This window comes from Sitophilus oryzae, unplaced genomic scaffold (genome assembly GCF_002938485.1).
Source record: "Sitophilus oryzae breed Bouriz unplaced genomic scaffold, Soryzae_2.0 scaffold_857_pilon_pilon, whole genome shotgun sequence".
In the NCBI taxonomy this organism is placed as follows: domain Eukaryota; kingdom Metazoa; phylum Arthropoda; class Insecta; order Coleoptera; family Curculionidae; genus Sitophilus; species Sitophilus oryzae.
Window position 1 is genome coordinate 1,477,671 of NW_022147480.1, and position 22,652 is coordinate 1,500,322.

The 22,652-nt window shown below is 32.0% G+C and overlaps 2 protein-coding genes across 2 annotated transcripts; both read right to left on the bottom strand.

The window, feature by feature from the left end:
• Positions 1 to 13,896: 13,896 nt before the first annotated feature.
• LOC115889991 (cuticle protein 21-like) lies at positions 13,897 to 16,580 on the bottom strand. The gene is made up of 2 exons (XM_030910099.1): positions 16,432 to 16,580; positions 13,897 to 14,322 (listed from the first exon to the last, which is right to left on the bottom strand). The coding sequence occupies exons 1-2, from the start codon at positions 16,441 to 16,443 to the stop codon at positions 14,068 to 14,070; spliced, it is 267 nt and encodes an 88-aa protein (XP_030765959.1). The 5' UTR covers positions 16,444 to 16,580; the 3' UTR covers positions 13,897 to 14,067.
• Positions 16,581 to 20,288: 3,708 nt separating this feature from the next.
• On the bottom strand, positions 20,289 to 22,039 carry LOC115889925. Its single transcript, XM_030910026.1, has 4 exons — positions 21,666 to 22,039; positions 21,462 to 21,579; positions 20,889 to 21,296; positions 20,289 to 20,824 (listed from the first exon to the last, which is right to left on the bottom strand). Exons 1-3 carry the CDS (start codon positions 22,017 to 22,019, stop codon positions 21,112 to 21,114), a joined length of 657 nt encoding a protein of 218 aa, XP_030765886.1. The 5' UTR covers positions 22,020 to 22,039; the 3' UTR covers positions 20,289 to 20,824; positions 20,889 to 21,111.
• Positions 22,040 to 22,652: the final 613 nt, after the last annotated feature.

Consider the following 22,652-nt stretch of genomic DNA (forward strand, 5'->3'; position numbering starts at 1 on the left):
TGGGTCTGCAGTTAATTTTCACTCGATTTTTCCTCCACTTGACTTCAAAAGACACAAAACACACGTAATAATACGAATCAAAATGCATCATCTTCCAAAACGCAGGGTATTTAACAAAAGTTGACACAAAATTATAACCTATAATTTGGCAAGACTTTGACAAGCGTCAAAAATGACAAAAATCTAAAGGCGAGTTCATACGCATCGGCGTTCGTTTGTCGTTCATCGTTCCGTCAAACCAATAAAATTGAAATACGATCTGTCATTTTTTAAACAAACCAATAAAACTGGTTAAAAACAACAAGACACGACGCATGACGGATTTATATTTAAACCCATCCATAGATAACTTAAAAATTATTAGAAACTTTTTTTAGTAAAATAAATAGATTGGTCATCTGCTTTTCTTCTGTCATCGTCTGTCGAAATCTTACCTGAGAAAAAAAACAGAGTATTTTTAGCGATTCGAATGAACTTTTGAGGGTAAAAATTACTATAAGTGCTACATAATATGGCTAAAAACTGTTGATAAATTCTTCAGGGATGTACATATGGGTTATCACTGGAATATTTTTCAAAAAAAATATGCGCCATCTTTTGATATCAAAATTATTTTGCTGTTTAATGCCAATTAAAAGTTATCTCTTGAAATTTTGTTGAATTCGGCCTCCTTGATGAGAAAAACGCAATTTTATTAATCACAAATAAATAAAATAAAAATAAAGTTAATAAATTATATATTTTACACACGATAAATAGTCCATTCTCGATATTATCACATACCCATATTACATAATATACAGTCTCATTAATTTAACTTTGATAAAATGCATTTCATAACGACCATAAATAAGAAAAAAAATATGCAAGATATATTTTTAGTATGCATAGTCAAACATTCGATCAAGGATAGGACACTCTAGCGAATGGTGTCAAAAAGGACGCATTAAGAATTTTTATTAGGAAGGATTTAATAACAATTTAAGTAATAGATGTAAAAAACTGTTATACTTTATTAACACATTGATTTTGTTTTATTTATTCTATTAAATGGTTGTTCTCAATAACGATGCCATGACAATTTAATAACAATATTAATTTTCTCAGTTCTTTTAAACTAGAATAGCTACTTTATTGTATTTTATACCTATTATTTAACTGACTTTAAAAATATGTTAAGTGATATCAAAAGAAACTTTTAACATATTCCAAACAGGCACTGTTTGCATTTTAAAATAGTGAATGGTGCACGTCCAAAATTCGATAATACTATTTCGTAAAAACCAGTGAATCATTATTGTAAGTTCAATTCAATTAGTTCAAGGATGTCGAAAATATACAGGGTGTCCCAGGCTGAGCGTGCTAGAGAAGATTCTAGAGAACCACAACATCTAGATCGGAGATTTTTTGCACATCATTGTTTTATAACGAGATCTATCGATTAAAAATATCTTCCAAATGGCGACTCTTCCGGAAATACCGGAAGTTGACGGCAACTTTCTTATTTTAAATGAGTACCCCCACTTTTTATAACATACTTAAATTCTCTATAAAATTTTATGAATTCTGATATTAAACACTTTATACCTAACATTAACCGTTTTTGAGAAAAAAAATATTTAAAATTTATGGACGAAGAAAATTGGGCGAAGAAAATGGCTTGAAAATGATGATCGATAACATACCGCTTTTTGAACAAAGTGTCACAATATGACATGGCCAGATTTACATCACTTGACGTTTAAAGTCATAGGCTGCTGGTTAAAATCAGGAAAAATATACGCTTTAAAACTAAATCTTAAATAACTTAAAAACGATTTATTTTAAGTATAGGAACATGTATAGTCAAAAAGTAACGAATGGGCTCTTTCACTATATTTTGGAATTAGCATAATTGAATAAAGCAATTAATTCTAGAATTTTCTGCTATCTCACTTTCGAAAAATTTGCAGTGGTTCTTAAGAAAATAAATAAAAACAAAAAAGCCCAGAATAAAAATCCGCACTTTATTTTTAATACGTCACACCTGGCATGTTGAAAAGCGGCAACACGGCCAACCGGGCCACCATGCTGACCCATCACCACCTCCACACAAGGCCATTCAACCTTTTCCAATATGGCGGAGATAGAAGTGCTTTATTTGGCGCGTATTTTAAAACCTGTTTTATTTCCAAATAGACATTTTTCACACAAATGTCGGGTTAGATTACGTAATATTTCACTAATTTTTTAATATACAAGTTCTCCACATAAGTATGGAATTTTTTGTATTATTACTTTTATGAAAACATCAGTTAGTTACTTTTTATAAAAAGGTCTCAGAAAATAGGTAGTGTTAAAATATTCAAACTTGAGATATCATCGGAAAAAGAAATAACCAAAAATATATGACAGAAAATAGCAATATAAACTAAATATTCAATTGAACACTTACCTACCATAGTTTAGAATTTACTGAACGTTTGATAAATATATACTATTATGGACAGTATAGAAAGTTACTTGTCTTAGTAAAAGCCTTGGTAAATGCTCTTAGAATTATAAACTACACTGGCTTGAGTCAAAAAATATGGAATATTTTTTCTATGTTTTGCAGCATTACACAAATGGGAATAAATTTATACTATAATAGGTGAGGATAAATAAAAAATATAATATGTGTTTCAAGATTTTATATAGAAAAAAAACTAAATATCTTTTTGGGGGTTCGTAAGTAAAACTTACGCTTAGCTTAGTTTTCTTTACTCTTTCTCTTTACACAGGGCATTGTCTTTGTGGTAAAGACGTCATTCCTTTTTTTGCATAGTTCTTCAATAAAATATTGGATATTCTGAACAAGATGGATTTAATAATAAATTCTGACGTATGTGAGGGGAAATTGTGACCTAAAAAAGACTTACATCCAGGCTATTTATATTTTCAAATGTCAATGTGGTCAATATCTTTCTGTGATCTTTTTGATGTAAAAAGCTTGATTCTTCTTCCAATATTTTACTTATAGTGAGGTAAGTGTAAGCAGTAGCCATAACTACATCCTCACTAAGATAACAGAGGCTTTGGGGCCTTTGGCCTTTTTGAGGCATATTTAATGCACTTCTTACCCGAGAACTACTAGTAGGAGTGAAATTTTCTCTTTTAATAGCTGTCAACCATTTTTTACGAAGCTCGTCATTTTTGGGGAATATAAAAGCAGAAACTTTGGACCCCCTCTATAATTCCGGTGACAATTTGGAACAGAGCATGTAGAAGGCATGCTACAATAAAATGTTAATACCTACCCTTTAATACCAATCTTTTGATTATAGTAAGTAACCATTATAAAGTACTATGCAGACTGGCGGCGAAGGCTTTTTACTCATTTAGGTGTAATATCTTGATAAATACTTCTAGTTCTTACCTTAAATTAATTAATAATAGAGGAGTACGACAAGCACAAAAGTTTGAAGTTCTCTATGTGGAATGTCTGGTTTGGATTTTTATAGCACTGTTATTTTATCACAATTTTCTGATCACACCATGCACTGAACACTAAGAACTAAACAAACGTGTTGCAGAAGCACAACAAACTAGAGATAATTAATTATTTCTGGTATGCAATCGGAACGAGAAACCATTACCGGCTTTTCAGGTTAAAGGTAAACAATTTAATAATACGCTGTCTTCGCCGCCATATTTGCCTTGCCCATATCATGTTGATTGGCCTTGAGTTGAAGTGGTGCTGGTAAAATCAAATCGCAATGTTGCCAGTTGTTGCCTGGCGCACGAGCACGGTTCTGCAATGTGATTGGGCGTATTTTTCATATGTCATCAATTGGCACTTTAAAATTATTTCAAATTAAAGCAATTTTGAGAGCCTATAAAAAAATTATTCAATGTCATGGGACTATTTTTTTTGGATAAATATACTGGAAATAGTCTTCTATTTTAGATTTTGTCCTTGAATTGGGTATTTTACTTTTTGTGAAAGAGCCCATAAAAAAGTGGGAAAATTTTGAAAAAAATTATTTATGATAATTTTTTAATCACTCAATTCCAAGACAGCTACGGCCATTATTATATGACATTTGAACAATTTAATTTTTGAAATAAATAGCCACCTGTCTTCTATTTTTGGCACAGTGACTGTGGTAGCAACTAAATTTGACGTTTAGGCTATACACGTATTTTTGACAGGCAGTTTTTTTCGTCCAAATTTTTTTTTTCTCAAAAACGGTTAATGTTAGGTGTAGAGTGATTAACATCAAAATTCATAAAATTTTACGGAGAATTTAAATATGTAATAAAAAATAGGGGCACCCATTTAAAATAAGAAAGCTGCTGTCAACTTGCGGTATTTCCGGAACTGCCGCCATATTGAAAATATTTTTAATCGATAGATCTCGTTGTGAGACAATGATGTGCAAAAAATCTCCGATCTAAATATTATAGTTCTCTAGAAACTTCTAATGAACGTCCAGCCTGGGACACCCTGTACACTTGATTTATAATGGTAAGACAGATCAAAAATTAGATTATATAGGTACTATAATAAAAGTTATTTCTACAATAAAGTCTTTAAAAAAATGTATTATATAAAAGTTTCGTAATGAAGGACATTAAAATGAATTTTTGAACTTATAGTGTATTATTGAAGTGAACTTATAGTGAACTTATAGTGTATTATATAAAAGTTTCGTAATGAAGGACATTAAAATGAATTTTTGAACTTATAGGAAGGTGTCCGTAATAATACTTAAGTAAAAAGTTACAAAAAATGTCCTTTTTTATTCTAAAAGCTGATTTTTCTGTATTTGACTTCAGGAAGGGCGAAAAAAAAACGAAAAATATCATGAAGGACTTCATGAAAGTCGCTTAAAAACTGAACAAAGTAGGAGTATCATAACAGGCCTCTAAAAAATTAATTACTTTATGGAAGGCTATACCCCTCGTTATGAGATTTACGTAATAAGCTATACTGTCAAAATAACTTTTATATTCATTCTAGATATTTTTTGGAAAATTTTAGGAACGATTTAGTTCAATAAAAAATATAGAGGTTTTATGTGTTCTTGCTTTTTTGTTCTAAAAGATTTAGAGCTACTTCATTATCTCTTTAATTTCCCTGGAGTTATATTTCTTCTGTCATACTCTGATAGCTTATAATTTATAAACTTAAATAGAAAATAAAAAAAACCTTCAAGAGATTATTTCTTTAAGTTTGTGATTTATTAGAAATTAGAATAGAATATTTGAATTTTTGAAGTGAAAGTTCTTGTGCCACGGCCGACCTGGACCATGGCTAATTTTACCGTCTACGACACCTGTCACTGTGACAGTTAATTTTGACGTAAGAAACGTCAAAAGTCGATGTCGTCCGATCGCGACCAAATTTGGTGGGTAGGCTATGTGAGCGACGGTGCACAGGGTCCCACCCTGCAAATGTTGGACGACATTTCGTTTACATCTTCATCAGGGTGGGACTAAGGATTTGATATTGAAGAAAAATGTGGGTCGATTTAGGCATAATTGGGGACGGGCTACAGGATGACTCCCTCGACGTTTCGAACCGATACCTTTAAATGGAGGAAATCATGAGGATTTTTCTTAATTATAGGTCGATTGGAACCAAACTCAGCACATTTTTTTTGATCATTTAGTATTTTAAGAGTCTATTACGCTGTACTTCCGGGTCGCGTCCGGGTAAGTATTTAGTTCTAGTGATAAAGCATTATCTGTTGCAGGAAATTTTAAAAACAAGCTTTGACTTTTATATCCATAAGAAATATGATGAATAATATTTTTGCAAAATACGATATTGTTGTCAATTCATTAAGATATATCAGGGAAATACCGTTGCATAGTCAACAACTCGTTAAAATGAGTTCGCAGTTTAGTTTGTTTGATATTAAAAAGTGTTTTTCGCATGTTTTCCGGCGACATGAGCGCATATAGAAAGCTTCTAGCGTCGCAATTGGAAAAGTACGTTTGTTTGCCTGGAAAAATAAACCTGGATCGCGTTGTTTTCATCGCGAAAATACGTATTTTTCGCAATTTAAAGCTCAAATCCTTTGGGAAATAACAGAATTATTCAATCTAAACAAATAAATGCGTATTGCGATTAAAACTATTATATTGTTCTAAATTTTAAAAATATAAAAAAATTACTAGGATTAAAAATGAATTATTTTTTCATGAATGTGGTAGACAACGATTCAGTATTGAAACTAATAAAAATCGGACATCCATTGTTCTTATTTAATTTTTGCACCCCTCGTCTACGGCTCGTGACGCAAGCATCACCCGAGTGAATAATGGCTATAAATTGCGAGTTGAATACTATACTTTGTCCACGGCCATTATAATAATTATGAGGAGTAAATTATTGTATTCATGTTTTATGGGAAAATGTCCCTACCTACTTAAACTTGGCAATTTCAAACGTCTAAATTAACTAAAAGATAACAAAAACGTCAATATCATCAGTTGCTATGCATCGAGAGTCGCAGTCATCTCCAACTATTCTATTTTCAAATATTTGGGAAGTTAGGAAAGGGAAGTTAGGACTTTAGCAATTTTTTTTTTGGGAAGTTAGGACTTTAGCAATCCTCCAGTCTAGAAAGTTTTTATAGGCAGACATGTAATGATCCTTAGACTTTTGTGGTAGCAATCCAAGACTTGTTAATTTGACCGCCTCTGCTATCTCTGGTGGTGTACAGGGCGCATTATCACTCTCATAATTCATTTTTTGATCTTAAACGAGTTCTTGATATGCCACTTAATAATCACTACCTACTTAACATTATTTGACAATTCTAAACATCAAAATTAATGAAAAGAAAAGAGAAGAAAAACGTCAAATCATCCACGCCGCGCATCGGGATGTTGTGTCACGTTGGCATAGCAACAAATGTAAAGTAAATGCCCAAGTAGCATGATACAAAGAATACAAGGTATGATATTGCGCAGGTTGGTCACTACGTCACAGGTGATAAACGGCACCATTGGTCGGCAAGCTCCGCGCGCCAATTTCAAATTGTCATACAGTTGACACAATAAATGTGAAAATAATTTTTCAAATGTCAAGCTCGATGATTTGACATAACTTTTGGGGGTTATGTCTTAATTCTTCTGCGTATGACGTCACAGGTGGTATGCGCAAACTTAACGAAATTGGAGTCGCTATCGATCATACCTTGTTTTCTTTGTACCATGCCCAAGTAGCATCTATCTGACTTCGAACTAAATCTGACATGAAGCGACGTCAGACTTTGTGCAAATTTAGGTCGGGTGCTGGTGATACGACCTGTGACGTCGCTTTCCTATTAAAAGCGACGTCGTTGCATCCGAGTCGGTAAATCCAACGATCTGTCGACGTACAAAATAACAACGTACCATTTTTATTAATTTCCCAACATCGTTCCCACGTTGGCTTGCACGACGTACATATACTTGAACTAGCCCGACGTCTACCCGTTGTCCGAATAGGATACGTCTCACTGATAATCCCTAAAGTAACGTCCAATTATATTTTGTTGTGTTTTATGTTCATATTTATAACCTAATTTACGTATCTCTATTTACGTCCGTAAATACAACCCATTAAGTAGCATTTGCGACCTTATGAACATCATGAACATAACCTAATAAAAAGTTTTTGTAAACAAACTTAATTTTTTTATTATGCTTAAAAAAAACACTAAAAAGGCATTTAGACATTCATCTACATTTTACAGAAAGAGGTCGAGGCTTTTGAAAAATAATAATAGTAGTAGTGATGTCTTGCCTCCACCCGTAAATGCTTTTTATCCGGAAGAGACGCTGCATTACACTGGTGCATCTTAATTTCATTTTTTAGCTTAGGAAACCAGCAGACCCCATCCTAGAGGGATAACTGAAGCATGTCAAAATATTCCGAGAGAGACTTTCCAAAAATTATGAGAAGAATTTGAAAATCGTTTGTATTTTTGTATGGAACAAAACGGCTGTCATTTTGAGCAACTGTTAAAATAAATTATCATTTTAAATTTCTTTCAAATTGTCACACTTACGTTTCTTATCACTACTTATACCAGTAATTAAGTTGAAGTCTGTACGACCATCGTTTAGCAATTTCAATTAGCTTTCCAAAGAAGTGTCACAAGTGGGGTATCGGTATCTTGAGATTAGAAGTGAGGGGGTGACACCTAGGGGTGGGTCAGGGTGGTTTGAAAAAAACCTCATTTGCCTCATTTAGCTGGGTCCCAATTTGTAACTTATGCTGAAAAAATCACTTTTTTCATTAATGTCCACCTAATTTTTCGTGTAAGGGGTAGTTTTTCAATTTCACCTTAAAAACTTTACGATCATCGTATAGCATTTTTCATGAGCTTTTCAAAAAGGCGCCACAAGTGGGGTGTTGCCATTTAAGATTTTCAAGTGAGTAGGGGTGCCGCCTAAGGGGTAAGTGAGGGTGGTTCAAAAAATACGTCATATGTATTTCTCTTCGATATCATAGAAACGGTATTTTTTATTTTTTTTATATCTTTTTTGGTTTAAAAATTATAGCCATTGTAAGTTTTCAGTGACCCACCCTGTATTATATTTTACATTATGATAAATTTATTATTTTTAATTATTTCTTGTATATTAGCAAATCTTGTATTACTTCCAACGCGTCACACATTTTCCAATGCCTAGAACTTCCCTGCGGTCCTCGTGATCCAACCCACAGGAAAACGTTTCCCACTCCGTCATAGAAATTTTCAAATAACGTGATCTCACTTTTCCTCAATAGGCCCAATTCGGATATTTGCACGGATTCGTACCGGTCCCAGAAAAATAAGTAAACATAGAGACTTTTCAGTTTTAATCATTTGCTGATGATGCTAACGTGGTTAGCGAAACGCGAGTCCAATGCAAAAGTAAAGTGATTTTGTGTATTATTTTCTTATTTCGCTGTCGTAACGCCAAAGGTTTCATTCAACCCCCAACTGTAATAGAGTGTCTCTATAAATCTATACAGGGTGCTACAAATTAGAGGTACTAACATTGATATACCGTAATAGATACGAATACGGTTAAATATTGGGATGTTCACCAAGATGTTCTCAAAAAAGATTTAAAAATTTCAAAAATTGCTGAGTTTTTTGGCAAAAACGAATTTTTTTGAAAATCAATTTTATTTTTTCCTGTCTATACTTTTAAGAAAATCAAAAAACTAATTACACATTCTCATAGCCACTTTATTAGGGCTATATGATGGTATTTTAGATTTTCAAATTAGCTGATTATTTGTATTATTTTTAACTTTTTTTATTGTGAATTTGAAATCTCAGTGTACGATCTAATAATATCCATAATATTAATCGTAGTTATTATAAATAAATCAACTTTTACAAACTAGTTTCTAATGCTCTACATGTTTGAAAGGGTTACCACTTCGTTCAATTTTATTTATAGCTCTTTAATATTATCTTCTTCTTATACTTCGGAATGCATTTTTTACTTACAGTTGGGAGTTGGAACCTTTGGTGTTACGTAGCAAAAGAGAACACTAACCCACCACAATACACCAAAACACTTTTACATTTACACTGGACGCTCGTTTCGCTAACCATGTTAGCATCATCAGCAGATGATTAAAGCTGAGTGTTAATTATTTTTAATTAAAAGTAAAAGTAAAAAATAATTGTTTAATTAAAAGTAAAAATGTTTTGGGTGTATTCTGGTGATCTAGTGTTTTATTTTGCATCTTTTACTCTTTAATGTATATGCGAAAAATATTGATTTCACTTTTACAAATGACGTCAAGTAATTCCTGTAACCTCTGGAAAACTGTCTAAGACACTGGCTTTTACAAAAGCCATTTTACTCTCATAAAATGTAGCATTTTTGTAATGATTACTAGAACTTCTCTATATTTACTTATTTCACTGAAATTTCGTTCATTTCCCGAGGCAATGTTTTCGAGATATTTTTTTCTCACGGCACTTTTTCTATTTTCCACCATTTTTCCGACAACTGGTGGTTGAAAAATGCAACCAGGTGTATCTGACACGTGAAACTTACCATAAGGTCATTGTGAAAGGCGATAAAAATGCAGAAAAGTATTTAGCTTGAAGCTGGAAATTATCGAACCTTCACAATGATTCGTTTGTCGGCAATCCCAGTGAATATAAGTTAATGTGTTTTTTATATAGTCTGTCCAACGAGAAGATCCTTGACAGTGATAGATGTGTCTGTCATTTTAATTTCAAACTAGTTTATTTTATTTTACAAAGAAATAAGTTGGTACAACTGGAACGCATAGCAGGAAATTTATTTAAAATTTGACATTTGACTGACAAATGATTACTTCAAAATATTGTGAAAAAAACTGTATAAAACTGAAAAAATGTAATCGAGTTATTTTATTTAATAAAAAACGGTATGTGTTAATACAAAACAAACAAGAACAAGACACCACATACCAAAAAAATATAAAAAAGAACTATTTCTTACTTTCAAGCTTTATGAAACTTCCCGCATTTATGATTATATTTATCAATATAAATCATGTATAAATACAAATTTGTAATATTCCACAGGAATAAATAAAACAACATGAATAAAACAAACTGTTTTATTAATAATAACACTTACCTATATAATTACACTTAAAGGTTGATTAATTAACTTTAATCTTATTTTTTTTAAACCTTTACCTTTTGACATTATTTTTCTGCAGTACTAAAATCCATTATTTACCTATCGTGTGATGTCGATATTTTACAGCTACTCCAGTTTGTAGTATGTGTTGAGTATATGGTCCTTCTTCCATATTATTCGAGATGCACTTAATTATCTACGACGAGATGGTATACGAACTTTAATGATGGTAACTTTATTGGTGTATAAGACGTTCTGCCTGGACAGCGAGTATTAACCATAAACTGTGCTCTGGGTCTACAGTTAATTTTCACTCGATTTTTCCTCCACTTGACTTCAAAAGACACAAAACACACGTAATAACACGAATCAAAATGCATCATCTTCCAAAACGCAGGGTATTTGACAAAAGTTGACACAAAATTATAACCTATAATTTGGCAAGACTTTGACAAGCGTCAAACATCTACAGGCGAGTTCATACGCATCGGCGTCCGTTTGTCGTTCATCATTCCGTCAAACCAATAAAATTGAAATACGATCTGTCATTTTTGAAATAAACCAATAAAACTGTTTAAAAACAACAAGAGGCGACGTATGACGGATTTATATTTAAACCAATCCATAATTAACTTAAATATTATCAGAAACTTTTTTTAGTAAAATAAATAGATTGGTATGGGACGTCATCTGCTTTTCTTCTGTCATCGTCTGTCGAAATCTTACCTGAGAAGAAAAAAAACAGAGCTCATGAATAAAATAGGGTGAGTGGAGATAGCAGGTTTTGCTTCTAGACTCCTCAAATAATTTTCAAATACCGTACATAATATACAGGGTGTGCCACAATTAATGCGACAAACTGAAAGGGGTTGTAGAAGGCATCAAAACAAGTCATTTGGGTATAGGAACCCATGTCCGGAAATGTGCCGTTTTGGCAGGAGGTGGAGTGAAACGTAAATTTCAAGTTGCATTATTTACTCAAAACATTTACAAAAACTGCTCAAAGTGCCGTCCAGGCATGTGCATTTGTGTCTTCAACAGAATATATACTTTGGAATACTGCAAAGCTATATTACCTCAGGATATGCATTTTTTGAATAATAATTATTCAAAAAATGTTATTTAATTATTAAATAACTCAAATATGGCCAATTTTGGCCCAGCAATTATGTAATATCGAATAATAGTGCTTATTTACTAGATTCTCTCAGTGCCTACTTATCCAGAAATAATCTCTGATCTCTCTAATCTTGTCGATTTCAATTCGACCTCGTTATATCTAATCAAAAAGCATTTCTTCAGACCAAATTATATGGTCTTTTGTCCAATTGCTCTGCCAGTTTTTTTCCATATTCTCTCACATTGCGTTTCTCTATTTCTTCATCGTTTGCTCTGTCTCTGTGTTAAACTATAGAGCATATAAAGTAGACACGTATTTTTGCATTTTTGCTTGGAAATCAAGTGAAGCCTAAAACAGATAACAGATGACTATTTATTGGAAAATAAATTATACCCTGTTGGTCATCCAAACTATGTAGTCTGGATTTTAATGTGCGTGACAGAGAATAATATAAATGACCGGTTGACACACAGAGAAACAAAATCCAAAGCGGCATACAGTGTTGAAGGTTTTTTAGGTTTGTAGGAAAAAGTGTGTAGAAAAATATTAGCTAAAGGGAAATTAAAACAACTTTTGTTGCACGTCATCAATGACACCATGCGTCGTCTTATGGAGTTTGCTGGTGGTCGTATTATGATGTGCAACCAAAGTTATTTTAATTTCCCTATATTTTAAAAACTTTCATGTATACTACTGAAATGAAGATAATATATCTAAGCTAAATATAATTTATTACAGCTGTAGTAAATGAGTAACTAATAGTAAAAAATAAAGTTACAACCCTAGATGCAAGATTTTTCGTAAACGCCTACTTGTGCGGTTTGAAATTTTTAGTAAAATAGAAAAAGTAAAATATCTCTATTATTTTGGATTTATTTGAAAAAAACGGTAAAGAGAAAATATGTTTCTTTTATCGAGATCTACCAGAAAATATTTCCACTTATTTAAATGTTGTCTACAAGATATCGATATAGAAAAATATAATACACTATTATACAGGGTGTCCCAGATTTTAATCGGAAGAATTTAATAGACGATAGAACTTGCAAAAATAAAACAACAAGTTTATATCAACTTGTAAGATTCAAGCTTCCTTTTCGAGATACAAGCTGTTAAAGTTACTTAAAAAAAATTAATATATTTGAAAAACTATTTAATCGATTGTGATATAAATTGACCCGTTTATAATACTTACTATGGGACTTAATTTGATGTAATTAGATTTAAGTTTAATGGTCAGTGGCGGCGGTGGGGCATCACTGTTAAATTATTTTAAAGGAAAAAATAGGCACGGCACTGCTTTTTTAGAAGTGTAATATTATTTTTAAAAATATTATTTTTTTGTCTCCTGACTTTTTTGTCTATCTTGCTTACTTCTTGCGAAAAAAAATAAATTCTAACTGGTAATTAATATTATAATTAGTATTCTAATGGTACCCTGTATCTCGAAAAGGAAGCTTTAAATCTTACAAGTTGACATGAACGTTTTATTTTATTTTTGTAAGTTCTATCGTCTATCAAATATTCCCGATTAAAATCTGAGACACCCTATGAAAAAGAAGTGTCTAGGTCTTCTATGATCTAATTTCTCTCATTTGAGTGGTTCTGGTCCCCGACCTGAGCCAACTCGACTTAGACTCTACGAGGTCTTATCTTAGCCCTTTTATTTTTTATCCCCCACAGGGGGTTGTTACGTAGAGACGCCAGCCTTGTTCCATGGGGCAAAGAAAAGGTTAATTTAGTTTATTTTTGCGTTGTTTAATTCTACTTATTCTGTAGTATTAACTACGTTTTTCTCTTAATTAAGAAGTAATTGTTATACAGTTTACATTAGATTTACTGCTGGTTTGAAGTTTTAGTTAAAAAAATAGAAATTGTTTATTATAAAATTACACTAAATAAAATTTAATTTTTCGTTCGAAAACAGACAGCCAGATTTCTAATTTCTTAATAATTTCATACTAATCGTTTAATTTACAAAATATAAGTAAAAATTGGCTCTAATTTACTGCTAATGACAGCTTTTGATATACACGTGTATAGTAAAATTATATTTTTCGCGAAAAATTTCGTAATAAATCAAGTTTCAAGAAGAAAATAATTAAAAAATGTAGTATTATAGCTTAAGAGCTCTTAAAGGTATCAGAAGATTAATATTAATACACATTTAATTGTTTATGTACGAAAATTAATTTATTTGAAATAATTTATTTACATTATCCATCAAGTTTTTTTCTCTATTAAATCATCTAATATATCCAAAAATTTACTAAAAGGCAAGGTCCAACTGAAATTCTGCACTATTTTTCTTTAACCGGTCCATCAACGTAGCTTTTCCAAACTTAGACTACAACAGCGGCAGGGGCGGCGTAGGCGGAGTAAGCCAAGGGAGCGGCGGCAGCGTATCCGCTGTAGAGGGATGGTGAAGCGTACGCCACTGGTGCGCTGTACGATGCGCTGTAAGCCAGAGGTGCGCTGTAAGCCAAAGGTGCGCTGTAAGCTAGGGGTGCGCTGTAAGCTGCCACGACCGAAGGTTTGGCTTCGGGTTTGGGGGCGGCGAAAGCTACGGCCAAGATGGCGGCGAAGACAACAGCGAACTGAAATTGAAAGATTTTTGATAAATAAATATGATAAACTAGTTGAAGCCTGGCGCAAACGCCACAACATCAGGAAAAAAAATACTTTTTATTTTTTTTTAATTAAATAAAAAACAACACAGATGACAGTTTTTAGAAGAGCCAATTAGCTATCTTTTAGTAAAAAAGCAACTTTCTAGAGCAAGTTGTTACTTCAGTAGAGACGACACAGATAAACATTAGCATTTCATATATGTAGATTATTTCAAGAAATTATAAAAAAATAGTTTGCATATAAGATTATTTGTATTAACGATGCCAGACATTTTAAAGACAAATTCTCTGTTTTTCAAAATCGTATTTTTTTACTGATCTTACAGGATGTTAATTTTAAATAAAGAAAAGACGAAGAAGTTATATTATTTAAGTCAAAAAATTCCTACAAAATCGAACCAGAAATTTTAAATATTAGCAATCTCACTTTAAAGGCGCTATCAAATGTAAGGTCTCTGTTTAGACAAAAATGTTTCTTGGGCTTGTCATATAAATTTCATAATAACAAACATTTCACAGTCAACTTTCATAGCCTACTGGTTAAAAAAAATACATATATTTGCAAACTTTGAGATGATATATCATGCAATTATTACACATTAGATACAGTATAATATTCTATTGTAGTTTGGTGATATTGACAGATTGTTTATATGTCAAAAAAATGCACTTTGCGTTATGCTAAATCTTAAAATAAACGAATCTTACAGAGGTAAATTTTGCAATAATAATCTATTAACAGTTCCAGCTATTTTTGCTCAGGGAATGAATGATTTTCACTATTTTTTTGAAAAAAAAAATGTTTAATCTAGCTAAACCTCAAGAAATATACCCAACAGAAGTATAAATTATAATTACCCTGTATATATAATTAACTTTAATTAATAATTTATAATTAACTAATATAATAATTTACTTTTAGAAATAATTAACATTACACAGTTGTCAAAATTCAAAAAAGCATTATTTAAGTTCTTAGTAAAACTTCAGCTATACAGGGTGAGACTTAAATAAGTGCATAAATAAGTTAAATAAGTAAATATTTTCAAGGCTGGTAGATCTTGATGAAAGAAACATTTTTTCTCTTTACCGTTATTTTCTTTTTAGAGTTTTTTTACTTTGAAATTTTTCAAAAAAATGATTGTTCAAATTTTGAAAAACACTAGATCTTTTCTGGGTTTTCTTTCTTGTAAATTTAATCTACTACGTATGTATATGTTGCCATATTATCAAGAAATTGTTTTTTTTAACTAAATCAAAAGAAATTTCCAAAAAAAATAAAAAAAAGTACAAATTTTCTTTTTGCAAAAAAAAAACTTCATATGCTTGTTTCTGGGGCTGAAATATTATACTACCCGTAAAAATATTTGCACTTATTTAAGACTCACCCTGTATAATTTAAATTATTTTTTTGAGTATAATCGAATTATTTAGAATGTGTAGTAGTAATTAAAATTGAAGTTATAATATTTAGCAGGAACTTTAAAAGAAACAAAATATTATCTTTCAGTGTAACTTTAAAGAATTTAAAGAAGATTAAGTAAAATTGAAAGTGAAATGCTTTTTCGTTGCCTTTTGTGACGCCGTGTTTATTAGGACTAAAAATTATATATGTTATGTGTATTTATTATTTATTAGGACTAAAAATGATACTTTTTGTGACGAGGCTGTACGTTTAACGTTACAGAGGAGGTCCAAAAAGTACATTATTACTCCGAAGAGAACATGCTATTTTTTTCAAATGTCACAAATAATGTTTTAAACAACACATCGCAAATAATAGAAAAAGCAATACCTTGTAATTAATTATGTATAGATCACTTAATGTCAGTTTAATAATATATTTTTTACTTTTGTACTTAGTGTGTGCTTAAGTGTATTAGTTTTATGCCCTTTTAAAATTGTTAGTCACGACGCAAAAATTAATACTTTTATGACGTTAGAAAAAAAAGTCATTTGTACTAATAACAAGAATAGATCAGAAACGATAATAAGAATAGAAGAGAAATAATAAGAATTAGAAAAGAATAAATAAAATAAAACGAATAAAACAACAAAATAAAGTGTTATACTTACGAATTTGAACATTTTGGTTTGTTTGGTTTGATGTATTTGATGCGTAACGATCAAATGATACCATTAAATCACAAAACTGGCTCTTTTATACTAGTACTTCGTTAAAAAAATAGACACCCCACTCGATGGCAATCGAGTTCTTCGCCGAGGTTGAAGCTACCGGTCGACATTTCGACAAAACCGAAGAAGAAATTGGGTGGAGCGAACCTTGACTTTGACGTCCGCAGCAGGCCTTTTAAAGTTGCAAAAACAAAACAAGACGATGGTAAATTAGATAGGCTTAAAACGGTTGCACGCTACATGCCGGAATGTTGTTAATATTTCTTTGTTTGGGTCTTCTTGTCACGAGACACAAAACATGAGACAAAAATAATAATTAAAATAAAATTAATATACCTTTTTTCCATAGGAACTGTTAAAATTGCCTTATATCTATCAAAAATAGTAGATAAAATAGTACTTAAACCGCAAGGGTAGATTAAATAATACTCTTTAACAGCGAGGATAGATTAAAAACTTTATTTCTTCTCGCGCGTTTTTTAATTGCTTTCATTTTTGAAAATGTTTGTATTCCTGTTCGTAAGTTATTCGGGATTTAAATGGAAGTAGTTTGGATATGGCGTTTGTTGCCTCAGCCTGAATATCTGTTGGTAATTTACTTGTTTCGTTTTGAGCCATTTCTGGCTCCAATTCAATCAGCAATCGACACGAAAGAGAATTAAAAAATATTGACTCAAAACTGACAACTAAAGAGACAGCTTTATTTATTTGTCAAATTACATAGAAAGCAACGCCAACCCAGCACAATATTTTTTCTACTCGTAATAAATTCCTTGAAATAATAATTTCTGAATATTTTTTAAAATGTAACTCGCTATAGAAAAAAATATTGTTTTATACACGACGATAAAATTGCATTATCGTCTCCCGAAATCAAGTCTTTTCGGTGGACGATAAAATACCATTTTATCGTCTTGTATAAAAAATAACTATTGTGGGCAAGTTCATTTCTTCCATTTAAAAAAAGCGTTTTTTGTAAATCTAAGATTTGTCAGCATTCATGGGATAGTAGGGTATAGAGTAGATTTTACCAACGCAAAAAATACGATGAAAGAATCGATAGCCTCTAAAAGAAAAATAAAAGAGGTTTTTTAATCCAAATTATTATTTATATTTTTAATATCAATCATTTCTTCTAGGCAGAAGGTTTTATTTAATACGTTTTAACTGAACAGGTAAGACTAACAGGTATATCGTTGTGTGTAGAGGCTACTTTAAAATCAATTAGATTTATTTAGTTCTTTGGTATAGTCCAGGAGGCAGTGAAGATTTCCGCTACTTATTTTCCCAGTCAGCAAACACCGATAGAATTGATGACCTCAAAACAGAAAAAATACTACTCGGCAAGGGCGTGAGACAAGGAGATACCATCTCTCCCAAGTTATTTACACTGGCACTGGAAAATGTCTTCAAGAAATTAGAATGGGAAAATAGAGGTCTAAACATCGATGGGGTACACCTTAACCATCTGAGGTTCGCAGACGATATTGTCTTGCTGAGCACCGACATTCAAGAACTAAACACCATGCTAAATGAGACAAAAATAATAATTATCATTCAATTTTATGATGTCTCATGAAAATTGGCCTTAAAATGAACTTGAAGAAGACCAAGATAATGAGCAACAATATCCATAACATTACCGTGGACAACGTTATTATTGAAAACGTAGACCATTATATATATTTAGGTCATAAAATCAAGCTGGGCAAGGAAAACCAAAATCCGGAGATCAAACGCAGGATCCATTTGGCATGGGTAGCATTTGGAAATATGAGCGATATTTTCAAGGATAAAAGGTGCCCATGAACCTAAAGAAAAAGGCTTACGACAGCTGCATTCTACCTGTGCTTACGTATGGCTTAGAGACTATGGCAATTACTCGAAAACAGCAGAACAACTACGAGTAGCACAAAGAGCCATGGAAAGAATCATGTTGGGAGTCACCATTAGGGAAAAAATACGGAGTACCCACATACGTCAAAAACAAAATTAATAGATGTCGTTAAAAGAGTGGCAAGTCTGAAGTGGCAATGGATAGGACATGTGGCAAGACAGGATCCAGACCGATGGCCCCAAAAAGTAATCCTATGGAGACCTAGGGGAACAACAAGAAGTGTGGGCCGACCAAAAAAGAGATGGGTCGATGACGTCAGGGCAGTGGCGGGAAGACAATGGATAAGATTGGCTAGAGATCGCGAAGCATGGAAAAACCTAGAAGATGCCTATATCCAACACTGGATGGAACCAGGCTGAGAAAGAAGAAAGAAGAATGTATCGTTTGTGTCCGGGAAGGGTTCATAGTTACATAGTTGTCGATTTTCGAAAGAAATCAGTACATGTATATAATTTCGTATTTTCATTTTATTGATTTTGTGGAAAGCACTGTTCATTAAAATGTTGTATCCTATGTTATAGGGCTTGTTTCTCTCTACAATTTCCTGTCTCACGATGTACCGTTTGTGTCCAGGAAAGGATCATAGTTACATAGTTGTCGATTTTCGAAAGAAATCAGTACATGTATATCATTTCGTATATTTTTCATTTTATTGATTTTATGGAAAGCACTGTTTATTAAAATGTTGTATCCTATGTTATAGGGCTTGTTTCTCTCTACAATTTTCTGTCTCACAATGTACCGTTTGTGTCCAGGAAGGGTTCATATTTTCATAGATGTCGATTTTCGAAAGAAATCAGTACATGTATATCATTTCGTATATTTTTCATTTTATTGATTTTATGGAAAGCACTGTTCATTAAAATGTTGTATTCTATGTTATAGGGCTTGTTTCTCTCTACAATTTCCTGTCTCACAATGTACCGTTTGTGTCCAGGAAAGGATCATAGTTACATAGTTGTCGATTTTCGAAAGAAATCAGTACATGTATATCATTTCGTATATTTTTCATTTTATTGATTTTATGGAAAGCACTGTTCATTAAAATGTTGTATCATATGTTATAGGGTTTGTTTCTCTCTACAATTTCCTGTCTCACAATGTACCGTTTGTGTCCAGGAAGGAATCATAGTTTTATAGTTATCGATTTTCGACATTAACTTTAATTTTATTAAATCAACACTGTTTTAGTTAATAAGAAGACACATCTTCACTAATTATTAAAAAAGAAAATGGTGACTTTATTAAACTACTTTTTTTATTACTTCCTTATTATGACTAAGATCGTCTAAACAAGACGTTAATAAAGTTCTTTTTCAAATAAATCTTTTCTGAGGATCAAACAGTAGGTAGTAGCATAAAACATAAAAGATCCTTAGATCTAGTTCGATCAAAGTTTTTAGTGACCATGGAGGATTTTTAAATATTTATGTTTTTTTAATTATTATGAATATCAATAATTGACTAGGAAATATATATTCAAATGCTTCAATAACTATTAGCATATTTAATTGATTTATTTAGTATTATTTTATGTCATGATCTGGTTAATATTGAATAATAAATCAGTTATTATATGCTAATAAATCATATTTCTAAGGATTTTGGAAAATTTAAATATTATTTTATCCGTAAGTTTTAAAAAGAAGTGTCACCCCAAACTTAAACCAAACCGATTAACTCCGTGCCTTTATACAGGGTGTTCCAGAAATAAGTGTAAGTATCTTATGGGGTGGTAGATCTCGATAAAAGAAACATATTTTCTCTTTATCATTTTTCAAATAAGTCCAAAATAACGGAGTTATTTTACTTTGAAAATTGGCTGTACTTAAACTGCCGTTAAACGGTAGCCTACTGAAATGCCGTTAATAGGTATGACGTCGGTGATGTGACGCACTTGACGGCTTTTTAATGCTTTGGTTAAAATGCCGTCGAACGGTCGCGTACTAAAATGCCGTTAATCGTTAATGCAGAGTAGGCTACTGATTAATACTTAATAATTTGTAATGTAATGTTGTCCAAAATCCGTCATGGCTTATTCTGAATAAAATTAACTTGGAACGGTGTATATGTAGGTAGACGTATATGTTGCCGTTGTAGGTTTGAAAATGTATTTGCGATAAAATGTAATATATGGCATTGGTTTTCAGGTTTTTATTGCAAATTATAAACTGACAACTTAAAAATAATACTACGTCAACTTAAAAATAATAATGCTACAGATAGCATTCTATGCAAAACCACAGTTTTGATTTAGGTCGCTTAGTCAATCCTGCACAACGGATATGTCTTCATAGAAGGCATCTACTGCAACAAAGTGACATATGATTTTTCTGCGTGTCTTCACTGCACACAGAACAAAACCAACTTTGTTGAAGTCGTTTCTGCTCAACTAGATTGGTTATTTTTTCAAAGGCTTTTTCGGTGCAAAAACTTCTAAAAATCGTAATTTACATTATTAGTTATTAATTTGGTAATTATTAGGTATTGCTAGACTTACCTTATCATGTGGATATCAACAGCCTCATCAAGAACGGCATGTGATATTTCTTCGGGGAGCATTTTAAGGTCTACAGTTTCAAGAAATTTCCCATTTGTGATGTCTCTAACGATGTTACGATCCTTAACGAAGCAATTCAGGATTACATTTTGTTTTTCATGATAGGATTGTTTAGCAAATGCTACAGTACATCTTTTCTTTTTCTTTGGTAGTCCTATGACTGTTAAGTCCTGTCCTTTTGGACGTCCTTTATGAGAAAAACAGGTAATCCTATTTTAAGTAATTTATATGTAGCATCTACTGCAAGAAATTCTGGAAAAGCCTTCATTGTACTTTTCATGGTTTGACTTTGAATGAAAAGTCCTCTGAAATTATTGTCTTCGTCTCGCAAAACAGCTACATTGGCACCTGAAAACAGAGTAGTTATTGGGACTAATAAGACGATAATAGAATATTTTAGTTTACCATATTTAGGTTTAAGTATATTTAAGCAGCCATCTAAGTTTTCTTTTCTTGATTGATCGGATATCTTCATATTTGTTAAATCTTGTAAAGTAACAATTTTACCAGTACTTTCTTGAACTTTTTGCTGTATCATTTTTCTATTGGCCTTCATATTCAAATAATCCTTGACACTTTCCTTCATGTTACTGGAAAGTTTTCTTTGGCTAGGGTTATGCGCATGTAGAACCTGCAAAATATATCTTTTATGAATAAAATACTGTTCAAGCAAGAATTTTAAAAGCATACTATCTGTCAACTAATTTGTAAACTTACCTTCGAAGTGACATGATTGTGCTTCATTTGAACCGATGTTACCTCGGGTGCTTTTCCATCAGACGATGCTTTGAATCTTATATGTACTGGGCAATCTTCTTTAAATGTCCAAGACTGTCGAATTTTTTTCCCACCGCCCTTAAACTTCTTTCCACCGTGATTACATGCATATAGAAGTTGATAATAAATCAAAGAGCTTTCTACTGGTCTCACAATTGTACTGCTTGCAATCGTACGGGCATCTCGTTTCCAAAATGTTGTGTACGTATTTTCACCAAGCTCCTCAATCGCTTTCTTTGCGTCAGCGAATGAGCTGAACCTATCCCCAATTTTCAGCATGCTAATTTCAGTCATGAAAAATAATTAGGTACTTAACTAACCTAAAAATATTTATAGATAAATTAACAACCAGAAAACTAACTGAAACACTTACTCGATCCTGAACCGATAATAGCCAGATGTACACCTTAATTAAAATCAACTTATAGCACTTAGGACAAATTTTTACTACAATAATAATGCAAATGCGACGAAAAAACATACCAAAAGGGCAACTGAAAACGGAACACGAATTGATTAACGGCATTTTAGTACGCGACCGTTCGACGGCATTTTAACCAAAGCATTAAAAAGCCGTCAAGTGCGTCACATCAACGACGTCATATCTATTAACGGCATTTCAGTAGGCTACCGTTTAACGGCAGTTTAAGTACAGCGTTGAAAATTTCCAAAAAAAATGATGTTTTGTTAAAATTTTGGAACCATTGGATTTTTCTTTCTTGTAAATTCAATCTAATACCTATGTTGCCATATTATCAAGAAATTATGTTTTTTAACTAAAAACTAAAAAAAATCCAAAAGAATTTGGAATTTAAAAAAAAATTTCGCGAAAAAAAACTCATAGGCGTGTTTCTGGGGTTGAACTATATTACCAGTTTAAATACTTGCACTTATTTCTATTACACCCTGTATATATTCTTGATAAAA

Excerpts from the sequence above, each read along its gene's own strand:
- LOC115889925 (XM_030910026.1), bottom strand. The coding sequence starts at position 22,019 with ATGACTGAAATTAGCATGCTGAAAATTGGGGATAGGTTCAGCTCATTC. Across the intron at positions 21,580-21,665 it reads ACAATCATGTCACTTCGAAG|GTTCTACATGCGCATAACCC; the intron begins GTAAGTTTACAA and ends TATATTTTGCAG. Across the intron at positions 21,297-21,461 it reads ACAGCAAAAAGTTCAAGAAA|GTGCCAATGTAGCTGTTTTG; the intron begins GTACTGGTAAAA and ends CTCTGTTTTCAG.